Source organism: Talpa occidentalis, unplaced genomic scaffold, assembly GCF_014898055.3.
Source record: "Talpa occidentalis isolate TD23 unplaced genomic scaffold, MPIMG_talOcc4v2.1 talOcc4.3, whole genome shotgun sequence".
Taxonomy (NCBI): Eukaryota; Metazoa; Chordata; class Mammalia; order Eulipotyphla; family Talpidae; genus Talpa; species Talpa occidentalis.
This window is the reverse complement of record NW_023603184.1, coordinates 34,676,270-34,692,039: the sequence shown is the minus strand read 5'-3', so window position 1 is coordinate 34,692,039 and position 15,770 is coordinate 34,676,270. Positions and strand designations below refer to the sequence as shown.

The 15,770-nt window shown below is 44.5% G+C and overlaps 1 protein-coding gene and 1 pseudogene across 1 annotated transcript; both read left to right on the top strand.

Moving 5' to 3' along the window:
* The first annotated feature begins 3,654 nt into the window (after positions 1-3,654).
* Positions 3,655-6,564, top strand: LOC119254968 (interferon-induced very large GTPase 1-like; annotated as a pseudogene).
* A 3,344-nt stretch (positions 6,565-9,908) lies between these two features.
* On the top strand, positions 9,909-10,909 carry LOC119254967 (interferon-induced very large GTPase 1-like). The gene is made up of 3 exons (XM_037521992.2): positions 9,909-9,920; positions 10,061-10,159; positions 10,217-10,909. Exons 1-3 carry the CDS (start codon positions 9,909-9,911, stop codon positions 10,895-10,897), a joined length of 792 nt encoding a protein of 263 aa, XP_037377889.2. The 3' UTR covers positions 10,898-10,909.
* The last annotated feature ends 4,861 nt before the right edge of the window (positions 10,910-15,770 follow it).

Genomic DNA, 15,770 nt, shown 5'->3' with positions numbered 1-15,770 from the left:
AGTGCAAACTGGTCCAACCACTATGGAGAGCTGTGTGGAGATTTCTGGGCCTACTAAACATAGAGCTTCCATATGATCCAGCAATTCCACTCCTAGGTATTTACCCAAAGGACACAGAAACATCAATTCCAAAGAACACCTGCACCCCTATGTTTATAGCAGCACTATTTACAATAGCTAAGCTTTGGAAACAGCCCAAATGCCCAAAAATAGATGACTGGATCAAGAAGATGTGGTACATATATACCATGGAATATTACTCAGCATTCAAAAAAGATAAACACATGCAATTTGCAGCAACATGGATGGCGCTGGAAGGGATCATGCTCAGCGAAATAAGCCAAAAAGAAAAAGAAAAATACCGGATGGTCTCACTCATAGCAGGAATCTAGAAAACTTAAATAAGGGACCAGGAAAATGAATAACTATAAGAAAGTGAAAATCAAAATCAACAAAAAACTATGAACCAGAGACACTTTTTGGGGGGTGGGGGGCGGGAGGGGAGGGATTGGGGTCAGAATGGGGGGTTTGCAATTGTATGGGGGAATATAAAAATAAAATTTATTATTAAATAAATAAATAAATAATTTTGCTCCCTACTTCTCAGGAATCCTGATTATTCTAATCTCTGTTGTTCTTATGGAATCCTATAGTTCCTATAGCCTTTCCTTTCACTTTTCAACTTTGTCCTCTTTGTCCTCCACTAGTCAGTTATTTTAAATTATCTGCCGTCTAACTCATTTGTCTGTTTCTCTTTCATTTGCTCTCTTTGATTCAGATGTTTCCACTGCATTCTTTGTATCATTCATGCTATTGCTCAGCTTCATAACTGGTGTTTCTATAATTAGAGTTTCTTTCTTTTTTATGATTCATATTTCTTGGGTACTTTGTTTTGTACATGAATTTTTCACTTGTTTTAGGATATTATTCTGACATTTGTTATAACTTGTTGAGTTTTTTTAACACAATTGTTTTGAATTCTTTATTACCCAGGTCACAAAATTCTATGCCTTTGACCTAGTTATTGATGAATTATTATCTTTTGGTGATGGTTTCTTGATTTTCATGTTCCTGTATTATAATTTTGCATTGCAGCTTTCTCATTGTAGAAGCAGTCACCTCCTAAAATCTTTACTAGCTGCCTTAAAATGTGGTGTGTGTTTGTTACAACAATTCTATCTGGGGTGGTGTCAGGTACAGGTACACCAGCTCCACTCTTCTCACTGCACGCAGCTGTTCAGGTTCCCCAAGGACAAGGACTATGTATCCTTCTCCCAGGGTATTTTTGGGGCTCCTTTGTCAGAAGAAAATATACACAAAACATTTCATAATGTAAGAGTTAGTGATGCCTTTAGGGATGTGTCCCCTACAACAAGGAAAACAGAGAACATAAACAGCTGGGACTACATCAAAAGAGAGCTCTGTACAGAGAAAGAAACCATAACTAAAATGGAAAGACACCCGACTGAATGGGAGAAAATGTCTGTATACCATACATCTGACAAGACTGATAGCAAAGTTACAGATAGACTCACAAAACTCTACCAAAACAACAAATAACCCAATCAAAAAATGGGCACACGAACTAAACGGACATCTCTCCAAAGTGACTACCAGGCACAAGAAAAAATATCACAACCACTTATTGTTAGAGAAATGCAAATTAAGACCTCAATAAGTTACCATCTCATACCTGTGAGCATGGCCCATATTGAAAAGACCAGAAATAACAAGTGCTGCCAAGGATGCAGAGAAAAGAGAACCCTCCACACTGTTGGGGGAATGTAGACTGGCCCGGCCAGTCTATGGAAAGCAACATGGCGGTGTCTCAAAACATTAAACGAGGATCTCCATTCTACCCAATAATTCCATTCCCAAAAAAGTTCAAAACGAGCAAATCAAAGCGAAACTTGCCCTCCCATGTTTGTGGCAGCACTAGTTACTATAGTTAAACTATGGAAACCACCTAAGTGTCTCTTGTGATAGTATTATTAAACTTTTATTTCTTCCCTAGGTCTTGTAACACACTGACATTTGGAAGATTATCTTTTCCTTTCCCAGAAGATGGCGCTATAGCTCAAGTCTGTGCTTTAGCCCTAGCACACAGATGCTAACAGTGCTTTTCTGACAGTGTCCATTTATCATAATAGCTCTCTCTGCTGAACTCAACACAAGTAGCAACAGCTGACCCCAAAGGAAGGGGACTTTAGTCACTCATAGGCCCACTGGAGAGATCCATGGGTGAGGTTCTCCAGAGGCTCGAGGGTGGATTCCTTGCTGAGGCCCTTGGCTCAGTCAATAGAAATCACTTCTCTTCAGTGACCGTTGATATTCTTATCTGCCTCTGTCCTGATCTCTTTTCCCCTCCAGCCATGTCCCACACAAGTGGAGAGTCACGCACTCAGTCAACACTCTCCTTAGCCCCACCGGAGAGGTCATGGCACTGACCAGTCCAGTCTCATGCAGTCACCAAACTCCTGCTGGACTATCTGCTCAGAGAGACTGGACTCCTATAAATTTTCTCTCATCTGTAGTGCTCTACACAGGTCACCACTATCCACATTTATCCAACCATAATGGAAGAGGCTGGGGCAGGTTAACTACCCTCTGATTCTAAGTCTATACCAAGGTCTTCTGCTTATTATGGGATCTATAGGGGGGCATGACTCCTCTCAGATCCTTTGGCATTTGGTGCTACACCCACATCTCCCACACAGACACTTTGCTTATGGATAAAATTTTACTTAGTTGTTTAAAGGCAATGGAACTAAAAAGAAGGAATTTCTTGTTACCTCGATGGAAATATCAAGGACATTTTAAAGTGTAGGAGACATGGCAATACCTAATGGAGGGGATTCTAATGTCAAACATTTTTTTTTAATTAATTAAGAAATAAGAGCCTCCCCTGGAGGCGCAGGCAGCTGAGCACAGTGGTGCGAAGCTATCTGCAGCCTCTGCAGTGCAGATTTGATTCCGGCCAGCCGGCGAGATACCCACGAGGTGCAGCATAACTCTCCTGTCTCGCCCACCACTCCCATCAGTGTGTATTTCAATAGATCTGCCGGTTTTGCTCCCCACTCTGTCTCTGGTGAATGGTCTCACCTTCCCACACATATGGCCTGTACTCCGGTTCTTGTATGCATGAATAAATAAATCTTTAAAACAAAGAAATAAAATAAATTAAAAGATAAAAAAATGAAATTTTCAAATATAGGAGAATAAATATATATTATGATATGATCTATAATTAAGTGCCAGAGATAGGGTACCAGTCAACACAGGCTGGTCGAACAAAGAGAGAAAAAGGTACTTGGTGCCAACTCTTATGTTCAAAAAAATAAAAAGTTGCCAAACTCATGCATATTTTCAAATGCTAAACTTTGGCAAAATGTTCTCCATCCTCTTGATTCTGTGTAATAGGAAGCACAAAAGTCAGGCTGCGTACAAAATCCATGTTGAGGAAACCTACAAAGATGTCCGCCACAAAAAAGAAATGAATCAATGCTATAAAATATATTTCTTAAAAAATGACAGGTGGAAATGAAAAAAAAAAATTGCTGATCTCCATCCTTAGTACACTCCCCTTTGACCATATGGCTGGTAATGTGTAAGGTCCTGATCCAGCTAATCTGAGAGTTTTCTCTTCCCACAGCCATGGCCATGGCACAGACAACCCCTGAGGACTCCCAGCTCCTGGGGGAGAGAGGGCAAGACTCCAGGAGATGCTGAGAGAAGTGGGGCTGGCAGCTGAGTACTGGTTGCCACAGCTTCAGGAACTCGTCGGTGTCACCTGTGCCCAGGCTTCACAACACCTAGAAGAAAAGGACCTGCAGAGGCTACAGGCCCAGGCACAACATCCCTGGGAGACAAGGGCCCTGGAGAAACTGCTGCACCTGTCACACTCAAAGAGTCTTCCAGAGTCACAGGAGGCTCAGGTGGAAATGATGAAAAAGCAGCAGAAGCAGGCGGAGCAGGCGCTGCAGGAGCTGAGAGGCTCAATGTCAGCAGGGAGGCAGCGACAGGAAGACGCAGTGAGGAGTAAAGAGGCAGAGTTGAGGCAAGCAATGGACATCCCCAAACATCCTCAAACATCCCTAAACGAGGTCACAGAAATAATGCAGAGACAGCTTCACCTCACAGAGGTGACACTGTCCCACAGACAAAACCTCCCTGACAGAGAGCTGGTGAGATGGGCATCCGGAAGACTGGCCCTGCAGGGAATTTACAAAACCATCTCTGCAAGAGGCCTGACAGAGAAGAGAGAAGAGCTACTCAGGGTCCCCAAGGAGTTCTCACTTGCTGGCCCTGAGCAGGGCACCCGCATGGAAACGAAAGAATTTACATCTTCTGAAGATGAATCCACCTTCACCCAGACTATGGAAAAATTGGGCTTCAGTGTAACTGCTGCAGCCAAGGGTGGAGGTTGGGGATTTAGCCTGGAGGCTGGTATAGATAAAAGCAAACATTCCGAATCCAAGGCAACCCGACAATCACATTCTCAGCATTCCTATTTTTGTTCAACCAAGTTCAGCAATGTCCCCCTGGCCTCCTGCCACTTTCCTCTTGATCAGCTCCAGTTCTCCAAGGCTGCTCTCCAGGAACTGCAATACATTGAAGGCCTTCTGGGTCAGCCTGCAGGCCCAGACAGACTCCTCCAGCTGAGGGGCAGGGCAGAAGCCTTCTTCCACAGGTTTGGCTCTCATGATAACCAGGGACCCCTGCATCTGGGAGGAATCTACTGGTGGAAAGCCACTGCAGAGGGTTTCCAGAGCAAGCAGCTGGCGGAAGTGAAACAGCAGGCAGCAGAGGCCCTGGATAGTTACATAAGGGGCAGCTACAGAGGCTTTGGAGTGCATGGTGCCGCAGGGGTGGATGTGTCAGCCTCACAATCAAAAGCAGCGTCTCAGAAAAACACCTTCCAAAGTCTCCAAACCAAAGTCCAATTATCTACTGCCCAGACAGGGGGCCCACCAGAAGCAAACGGCCTCATTCAGTGGAAAGCTGGCCTCGTGGCCAGTAATAAAACCTGGTGTGTCATTGACAAGGGACTTCAGCTGGTGCCCATCTGGGACATCATCCTCTCCAGCCACAGGAGTGATTTCAAGGACCCGCTCCCCATAGCTAAATTCCTGAAAAACTGCTACGCTGCACTGACTGGCCTCCCAGCCCACATCCAGGAGGGGGAAGAATCACTGAGTGCTGGGGCAGAGGTTAAGGCTTTCCTAGAGCATGTGAGATCCTGGGCGGTGGCTGATCCTGAAGAGCAACTTAAAAAACTGATAGATTTCATGCAAGTGTTGAATGAAAAAGTAAGAAGTTATGACACTTGGATTAACATATGCCTTACAGACTGGGGTCTGCAGAATTTTCTGTTAAACACTGTCAACTATTGCAAAAACGTTTCCACTTACAATACTAAATTTGTTAAATCTCATTTGCGCATCCTCCTGGATCCTCACATCTACAGCGTGACAAACTTTCCTCAGACTCGTTCCATCATGCAATGGATCTTCCAGCCAGAGTCAGCACAAGAGCATGTCAACATCTCCAAATTTTCTGAACTAATAAAAATCTTAAAAGAAGCCCAGAATGATCTCATGGAAGTGAAGGCCGAATCAGAGTCTCTAGAAACAGTAGAGGAAGTGCAAAGAAAGGCTACTTATGAGGTTAGCTTGGCTCTTGGCTGTTTCCTGAATAACCTCCAAGAAAATGAGCAGTCAGACGTACAAGTCTTACTACTTTGCATTGCAATGGGTGCAGGATACCATGCGGTAAACAAAACTTTCCAATCTATTCTAGGGTATAAACAATTAGACTTCCTAGCGAATGAAATGCAAAGAACACACAAGCAATACCAGAAACTCAAAACGATTTGCAGCTACAGGGCTCATGCATTCCTGGTGCTCACAGGGCTGACGGCCACTGCTGGTGTCACAACTCTTTCTCCACAAGAGAAAATACAATGCTTGGAATTAATAAGACAGCACCTGGGACAATCATTATCTGAAGAAGTTGCACATGTGCTCACCAAATATGGAGCATTTCATGATTGCAAGAACCTGGAGAAAGACTTGAAATTGCTCATTGATGGAGATTATGAAGCCACCAAGTCTCCATTGCAAGGGAATGAGGTGATGAAACAATTGCAAAATATCTTCCATGAAAAGAAACCACCCCACGAATCACAAGAAAATGAAATTAACAAATGGGAAGTCAAAGAAAATAGGCCCTTGCTAGAATTACTCCAGCGTCTAGGCCTAGAGCATTACTACCCAAAAAGGATGAACAGAGCTAACTTCCATTTGATCTACAAAGCTTCTGTGAATAACACGCAGCCCAGTTCTGAACAGGACCTTCCCTTCTAATTCCTGCAGAAGCTGCTCATGCTGGATTATGGGCTGAGATACCTGGTCTTCAAAGATGATGGAAAAACAGAGATGCAAGACTGCCCAAGCACCACAAGTCATGAAAATGAGGCTTTTGATCCATATGCAGACCTTTTTGAAGATAGTTGTAGGGTAAAGAAAATATCAGGCTTTTCTGCCCTTCCGCCATCAGGATAGATGATGGATCCTTGTCCTGAATGCATGCCTGATGGTGGGCACCTGGAATAGGGTGTGGGCATAGGTAGATGGGATTCAGCTGAGCTAAGACTGTGCTTTTAAGGGCGGCGTCACGGGGGGACGCCAGCAGCCCCAGCCAGCAGCAGCAGAACCTGAAGGAGAAGCCGAAGCAGAAGCCGAGAACGCCAGAGAGCCCAGATAGAGTGAAGACTTGCTGGGGGCTGGGAGGCCTGCCAGCCTCCCAGTCCCCCAGCCAGCACCCCTGCCTGCCATATGCCTGGTGAACCCCAAATAAAAGACCTGCAAAACCACTGAGGACTCTGACTCCTCCTTTACCCGGTCTGCATGGGATCAGAAAACCTGCACCTGTATCCAGTCCTGCCCTTACAATTGGCGTAAGTCGGCAAGATCCATGCAGATGGGTATTGGAGCCCTCCAAAGGCCTGGAGGGACTAAGGAGTAAAAGACTGCCTGTGACGACGCTGGAGGCGCCATGGCGGTACAGAAGATGGATACGTCCACGAGCTACAGGATGAGACCTGGCGTGAAGGAGACGCCCGAAAGGACCAGCCAACGACACCGGAAAGGACCAGCCAACGACACCGGATAGGACCAGCCAACGACACCGGAAAGGACCAGCCAATGACCCCTGAGGCAGCAGGCCATTGCTGACGCAGGGAGAGGCCAATGGACTTGAACTGATGAACTGATGATTTTGGACTGACAATCCCGCCAGAAGGCGGAGGACCTTAGCAGGTTATCTTTATTTTTTGAGAATCTGGGGGTGGCCAGTGGGCCTAGATGGCCAAAAGCAGCCTGTGTATGCCCAGTGGCCAGGTGGAGGAGAAAAGCCAACTAAGGTGGCAAAAGCTGGTACTGATGCTAAGTTGAGAAGCCCTAAAGCGGCTGTTAAGCAGCCTGGGTATGCTGAAGCCCTGTGAGTCTCGTAAAATCACCTATGGGTGATGCCCTGCTCATTCTTGAGTGAGGGTGAGGAGCTGAGGAGCCCGTCCTTGGGGGACGGGTGGGGAATGTGGCTTGGGGTGGAGCCCAAGCCAAATGCAAAGTTTGGATCCCCAACCCATGTGCTTGTGCAGTGGGTTGGCTTGAGAGCAGGGGTCTGCGAGTCGCATGGGTGGCCATGAAGGCCGAGTGTTGGAGCGACTGCAGACAGAAACCCTGAGGGTTGGCGATTACCCCCAACAGAATAAAATTGCCAATCCCAGAGCTAGTGCATCCTGGGGGTGGATGCTGTGTGTGCCTTGTAGCCGAGACTACAGCCAGAGAAGGCCAGGAAGCCTGACGGCTCCTGGTGTGTTATAGCAAATGCCGTGTGTGATTTCCCCTCCCTCGTATGAGCAGTGCCTTCGGCAGCAGATTTGGTGGCTCATCTGCTGGTACCAATAATTGTCTTTTGCACTTGGTTGGTGCCCTGCCTGGACTTATTTGTGTTCTGTTGTATTTTGTTATGTTGTATTTTGTTATTTGATGTATTTGCTTTTGTGGGCCATGGCTGCATTGTTTGTTTGCTTAGAAAATTGTGTATATATGTATAGACTGTATGGCAGAAAACCCTGAGGGGGTGGACTGTAGGGTAAAGAAAATATCAGGCTTTTCTGCCCTTCCGCCATCAGGATAGATGATGGATCCTTGTCCTGAATGCATGCCTGATGGTGGGCACCTGGAATAGGGTGTGGGCATAGGTAGATGGGATTCAGCTGAGCTAAGACTGTGCTTTTAAGGGCGGCGTCACGGGGGGACGCCAGCAGCACCAGCACCAGCAGCAGCCGCAGCCGAAGCCGAGAAGCAGCAGAACGAACGCTAGAGAGCCCAGATAGAGTGAGGACTTGCTGGGGGCTGGGAGGCCTGCCAGCCTCCCAGCCCCCCAGCCAGCACCCCTGCCTGCCATATGCCTGGTGAACCCCAAATAAAAAACCTGCAAAACTACTGAGGACTCTAACTCCTCCTTTACCCGATCTGCATGGGATCAGAAAACCTGCCTTGTGCCCTGTCCTGCCCCTTACAATAGTGAAGGTGCCACTAGTTCTTCAGGCCCTACTCCCAGGCCTCACATCCACCCTATGGATATTCAGATGGCAATTCTTCACTGTGCAGATGATTTTGCCAGACAATATATTTTGGGCAAACTTGCCATTTGTCAGTTTGCCCTTCCCCTTCTAATACCTAACCCCTGCACTTCTCAAATTGAATTCTCTCTCTGGTCTCTCAGTCAAATTAGGAAAACCTGGCAAGAGTCAAGGACAACAGCAACTGAGAAGAGCAATTACAGGAATCAGCAGATGTGCCAGGTCCCTACCCTCATTGTGTCCTTTATTCGAGTTGGAAATGGCCTCTCTGCTTCCAAATCTCAGATCATGAACTGTCTTGTCAGTAAACGTAAACACGATGTCTTTTTTCATCGACACTGCAGAGGGAGCAGCAAAAACTGTCTCTTGATGGGAGGTGTGGTGGAAATCTGCTGGTTCTGTCCCGGCGGAGAGGAGGAGGCAGATTTCACACCTGCCTAACCTTCACCAATCTCCATGGAGATGTGAAAGAACACCAGGAGCAACTCACCTTCCTGAAGAAGGTCTCTTCTCTCCTTGTGGTCCTCACGTCAACCACTGATGACAATAAAGAGAACAGAAAAATTGTCCATGACCTGTGTCAGTTATCAAGACCTTTGATCTTTTTGTTTGATGACAAAGAAAAAATAATGGGCAGTAAGTCTGCCCAAAGAGTGAAGATAGGAATCAGAAACAGAAATGAGGCTGAATTAACAGAAGAGCTCGCAACTACAATCCAATGTTTGCTAGAGCGATCTGAAGCTGCTCTTAGCTTACAGGCCTGTGCCCAGATTGCTCGCCAGCAGAGATTCCTCATTGATGAGGACCAGAGAGATTGCAAGGAGGCCAAGGGAAAGGCAGAGACTTTAATGGCACTACTGAGGGAGATGCAGATCTTGGAGATGAAGGAAAACTTACTGCCCCTTCAGGGACAACTCTGGCACCTTTGGTGTAAGAAGGACAAAGAACTGTACCATCTGTGAGAGAAGGGAAATCGGAGCATTGAACAACACAAGAGTGAAATTGAGAAGGAGAAGCAAAGAATACGGCAACAACAGGTGAACAGTGTCTTTCATCTCAATGATTTAATGCGATCTATTCTTGAAATTCTTCATACATATTCAGAAACTCATACCAAACTTTATTTCCTCCAATGGATGAGTGTATTTTTGGACAAAATTACAACTGGACACTTGGAAGAACTGAATAAAAAAGAAAAAGATATTGTGGTCACAGAAACAAACAGAAAAGCAAAACATACCAAAGAGCAACCATCTGCATGACTGGGAATGTGAGATAGAAGCTCTCTCCAGAGAGATTAATGACTGTTCCCTGGGGATTGAGCAACTTCTCAGAGAAGTGGGCCAGATCTATGAAGCGCTGGAAGAAGCTTCCTGCACAAAGGATAACCTATTCCTGTTTCTCCCACAGATTGCTGCGGATCTGATGATCGCTGGGGTTCCCACTGAGCTGATGGACGGGGATGCTTCCTATGTACCCCTGAAGTGGGTGGCAGCCGTGTTTGACAAGGTCTCTGAGAAACTAGGGGACAAATGACTGTTTGTTCTCTCTATCCTTGGCCTGCAGAGCTCAGGGAAGTCCACCCTGCTGAATGCCCTTTTTGGGCTGCAGTTCATGGTCAGTGCAGGGAGGTGCACCCGAGGGGCCTACATGCAGCTCCTGAAGATAGAGGAGACATTCATAGAAGACCTTGGCTTTGATTTTGTCCTGGTGGTGGACACAGAAGGACTTCGAGCCCCGGAACTCAACAACAAATCCCAGAGTCGGGACAACGAGTTGGCAACCTTTGTCATTGGACTTGCAAACTTGACTCTGATCAATATTTTTGGAGAGAATCCATCAGAAATGCAAGACATTCTACAGATAGTTGTCCAGGCCTTTCTAAGGATGAAGCAAGTGAAAATCACTCCACGTTGCCTCTTTGTCCATCAGAATGTGGGAGAAGTCACAGCTGAAGACCTAAACATGGAAGGACGAAGGCGACTACAGCAGAGACTGGACGAGATGGCAGCGACAGCTGCTGAGCAGGAACAGTGCTCAGATGTGACCCGCTTCAGCGATGTCATCAAGTTTGACGTCAACACTCATGTCTGCTACTTTGCCCACCTGTGGGACGGCAACCCCCCAATGGCCCCTCCTAATCCTCGCTACAGTCACAACATCCAGGACCTGAAGAGCAGGATTCTCCTGACCGCCCAGCAGGAGGCCAGGGGAAGCATCATGAAGATATCAGATGTAAAACTGTGAGTTCAAGACTTGTGGAGATCACTCGTGAGTGAGAACTTCATTTTCAGTTTCAGGAATACCCAAGAGGTCGTGGCCATGAGCAAACTGGAGACCATGTACAACTCCTGGACCTGGGAGCTGAGGAGTCATGTGCTGGGCTTGCAGGACAAGCTGATCAACCAGATTCAGAATGGGAAAACCAAAATACTCATGACAGAAGAACTTCATGTTCCTGTCGCAGCAAAATATGAAGCCATCAAGCAAAAATTTGAAAAATATTTTAATGAAGATCCAGATAGCGAAATACTCATTCAGTGGAAAGCAAATTTTGAGAATAAGTTAATAAGCCTTAAAGAGCAACTTATTTCAGAGAGCCAAAAAAAAAGCCAAGGAACTTATCAGTTTTAAAAAAAGTCAAGAAAAACTGGATAACAAAAAATCAAGTTATGAAATGGAATTATTAAAAAGAAGTCGAGAGTTGGCTTTAACTGTAAAGGGCAAACAATTGAGTGAGAAGGAGCTATGTAAAATATTCAATGAACTTTGGCAAAATTGGGTCTCTGAAGTGTCCTCAATACTCCAGCCAATTCCAGAGCCTAAGATTGATGTGGATGCAGAAAACATCCTTTTGCAACATTTCAATAAAGAGAAAAATGTGGTGAACATACTGAAAGAAAATTCTGGAAGTTTCAAATAGATTATGACAAACATGTCCAAATGAGAAAGAGTTATATTTTCTTTACAAAGCACTTAAAGGTGGAAGATGAAGAATCCATAAAAATGAATCCATAAAAATGACGACTAGTAACATAGTCTCAAGACATGAAGAAACTATTACCAATATTAGGAAGCAACAGTATGATTACAATTCAAGTTATTTCCACGAAATCCTAACAATAATGGAGCAAGAGGTGCAATCTGCATCAACTATGGAAAGATACACGTTTACAAGTTGATATAAAATGGATTTATCTTCGAGTTTATTCCAAAGTGGATCAATAGAATTTAAGGAGATACACAGGGCATTCAAGCGAGCAAATGATCCTGTCAACTACCTGGAAAGCAAGAAAGATGATTTCTTCATGAGTTTTAAGATCTCTTGTCAGGGAGCAACTTCAATCAAAACATTTGTTGATTTTCTGTGGAACAAGCTCACTCCTGCTGTCTTAACTACCATCTAGGGGCTAATGGTTCGTGACATTTCAGGTGACATTCGAGCAACTTGTTCTGCTTTCAATGGAAACAGGGCCAACCTGGAGAAACACATTCTCATCTCTCTAGCAGAAGAGGAGAATTTTGATAACTACTGGCAGTACCTTCATCATCCACAATCATTTTTCAGGAATTACATTGAAAGTCATATTGTTCAGACAAAGAAAGTAACAAAGTGAAGGATATGTTAAAACTAAGGTTAGATGAAATAAAAAATACCATTCTCTCAGCCATTCACAAATCCACAGAAATAGCTAAAGATAAAGGCAGCACAGTGTCTGAGTGGCTGGATATGTTCTGTGATCAGCTGAGCGAGAAACTGATCTTGCCTCGAAAGGACTTGGTAGGCATTGAACACCAAGAGATAAAAGATAATGATTTCCTCAAAGAAGCCAGGAGTGAAGCTTTGGATCCCGCAATGAAGACAGTGGAACAGAAGTGTCTGAGCAAGTCTGCAGAAGAAATGGTTCCTGAAATCACAAAAAAGCTCTCTGAACATCTCTGTGGCTGCTGGAAACAGTGTCCTTCCTGTGCGGCAATTTGTACAAACACAATCCCTGCACACGAAGGAGACCACAGTGTTTCCTTTCACCATCCTTCGGCTGTCAAAGGAGGGATATGGCACAAGACAGACCACTTTGTCATCGATTTCTGTACTCGTTTGGTAGCAAGTGATTGTACAATAGTTTTTCCAGATGGCAGAGAAATCCCGTGGAAGACCTACCGACAGGCAGGTGGGGAATATGCCACATGGAGCATCACCCCAGACTTATCCTCCCAGTCATACTGGAAATGGTTTGTCTGTCACTTCAGATCAGAGTTACAAGAAAGATATAAGCAAAAGTTTGCTGGGAGGGGTGAAATCCCTGATGCCTGGACCAAAATCACAAAGCAGGATGTGCTCAATGACTAGAAGAGATAATATTCAGTGATCACAAAAGAGCCCCAGTATGAACAATGCTCAGACATCTCCTCACAAGGAGAGCCTCATTATTTCCACTTATCCAATGAAACATCTAAAAACAAATTAACTAATACTTCAAGAATTAAAGCTTTTCTGTGAAAGGACTTCACTTAACTTTGCCACGATTCCTTCTACTTTAAAAACATTTTACTAAATATATATATTCTTCATAGTTTAAACTAGTATACAGAATATTGCTTCTTTTTAATATGCAATTTTATATAAATTGATGAGCTTAAACTGGGTCAAAAGCTATTGCCCTATTTGTACCCCAACCACCAGCAACATTTCCTATCCCACAGTTCTCACAGAAAGTTCCTGCTCCTTTATTCTGGGAAGGGGATGCACGCAGAACTTGCTAACTAAGCAAAACCAGAAACCACAAGGCAGAATAAGCTTAACTGTAAATGCTAGATCCTGCCCCTACTCACATGCAGGCAGGTAATTTGACCTCTGCCCTCTCCTCTCTTGAAAAATACTTTCAATAAAAATTTCCTTTACTTCTGACCGTAGGTCTCTTGATTCTTCTAAAACCCATGCCAAACTTCGCATCCTCCCCAGCACTTCATAAATTATCAGAAAATGTAGTTTTCATAGAGGGAAATCAAGTCATTACAGACTGCTATAGCATTCCATAAATTAGCTATTGGTTGTTTCAACAAACAGTTTGGCAAGATTTCATCTCTTTCTAGCTGAGTAGTAGTCCATTCTGTATAGAAGTCACATCTTCTTTACCCACTCATCTATGGGCTACTTAGCTTGTTTCCGTAAGTTGGCTATTGTAAATAGTGCTGCAATGGACACAGGAGTACACATATTTCTTCAAATCAGTATTTTTGTATTGAATCCTAAACAAAAATGCAATTACTTTCTGTTGGACCTAAGCACATCATCCACTGGCTTCCATTTACAGTAACTCTCTCTACCCCTCCATAGCAGTGACAACAGTCCATGGAACAGCAGTCACAGGACTTGGCTCTTCAGCGTGCAAGACAGGAGTGCTGCCTGTGCTGTCATTGTCCCCAAAGGACTTCAAGCCTATCCCAGTGTCAGATCAAATGACCCTATCCACAGAAGAAATCCTATTTAAAAGACATAGTTCTTTAAGGGCAAGTTTCACTCTTGTCACCTGGAAAATACTGGCAGTAAGAGCTGAAGGATGTCCTAATGTGATAAGTTAAAATGGTAATAGAAGCTGAACCACACAGAGCATCATGCCTGCCTTTCACTATGCTGTGCCCTGAAAACCACAATGTCTAGTTAACATTTGCTGAATGCTCTTTGTTGGATATTTGTAAATGAATAATGTATAATTGCCTTTAACTAAGAAGTATCATATATCAAAGATTAAAGCTTGTTTTCAAGCTAAAATTGCTGTGCATGAATACAAAAGTTTTGATAAATGCCTCAGGCTTTTCAGCAGTATGATTATTAAAAGAGATTCAGAGGCTATGCTCAATGGATCTCAAAAAAAAGTCAACTGGGAAGAAGCAATCAGGATAGAGAATGTGATTATGCAGGAACAGGGTTTTCTGAGATAGTAGTAGAGGGAGAAAAGCTGCCATCAAGGCAGGGTCAGGATTAAAGGATTACACCCTGTCCACTGTTACAGTTGCTAAGGGACCTCAGGAACAACGAGGGTGATAGGGAATGGAGGGAGTAGGGATGGGAATCACAAGATCATCAACGTGTGGGGATAGTGAGCCAAGGTTAGGAGCAGGATTTGAGGCATCCAGAATTATAAAGTTGGTAGAGGTTATGTTCACATGGTGAGTGGAATGAGTCATTGAAAGTGGGGCTCTGAGAAACACAGAAATTGGAGGTCACCTTATCAACAGACTTAGGAGATTTCCAGAAAAAGTTGATAAGTGACCCCAAATGCAATGGGAAAGAATGAGTCACAGGCCCTTAAGGGGTAGGAATGGAAGGTGATAGATTCTAAGACAAGATCAAACCACAAGAATAAAATGTGAATTAGTTAAATGGAGATGTAAAATTTCATTGACAGAGAAGAAAGTCTCAGAGGAACAGGATATAAATATGAGAAAGAATAGAGGACAGGGCATGTTAAGGACTAAAGGTTTGTGTCCCCCTCCCATCAAATTCATTTGCTGAGGCCCTAACTCCCGGGGTGATTGAGAGAGTGTGTTGGGAGATCATTAGGGGAGATGAGCTCATGGTGAAGGCCTTCATGGTGGGGTCAGTGCCCTCATGGGAACAGACACCAGAATATCCATCCCCCCTCCCCACAACAACAACTCTTCCTCTTCCTCCTCTCCCTCCTCTTCCCCCTTCTGCTCCCCCCCCTGCCCATCCCCACTCTGTGCTCCCTCTCTCCCTCCCTCTCTGCAAGCCAGGAAGACAGAGCTCACCAGGAATCAAATCTTTAACTAAAACGATGGTTTTTTTAATAGTTACAATTACATAGTCCAATGCAAAACACCCATGTTGATCAGCAGTTGGAAGTTTACTAAATGAGGGTAACACTGGGTAGGGGAATAGTGAGAAACTAGGGGTAGTTAATAAATAATTATAGGCTGTGTTTTAAGAACCTGGGGGACTATTTTGTAACTTGCAATGAGTCCCTTAACTTCTGCAGTGGCATAGAGAACACATTAAAGAGGTGGACTCTGGACATGACAGTCACAGAGCTTCAGAGACACCTGAAAGGGCAGGTCTATTTTAGCTCTATAGGGCCCCCTGAAACCTCAGAGCTTT

Excerpts from the sequence above, each read along its gene's own strand:
- LOC119254967 (XM_037521992.2), top strand. Across the intron at positions 10,160-10,216 it reads TGGCAGCCGTGTTTGACAAG|AGCTCAGGGAAGTCCACCCT; the intron begins GTCTCTGAGAAA and ends CTTGGCCTGCAG.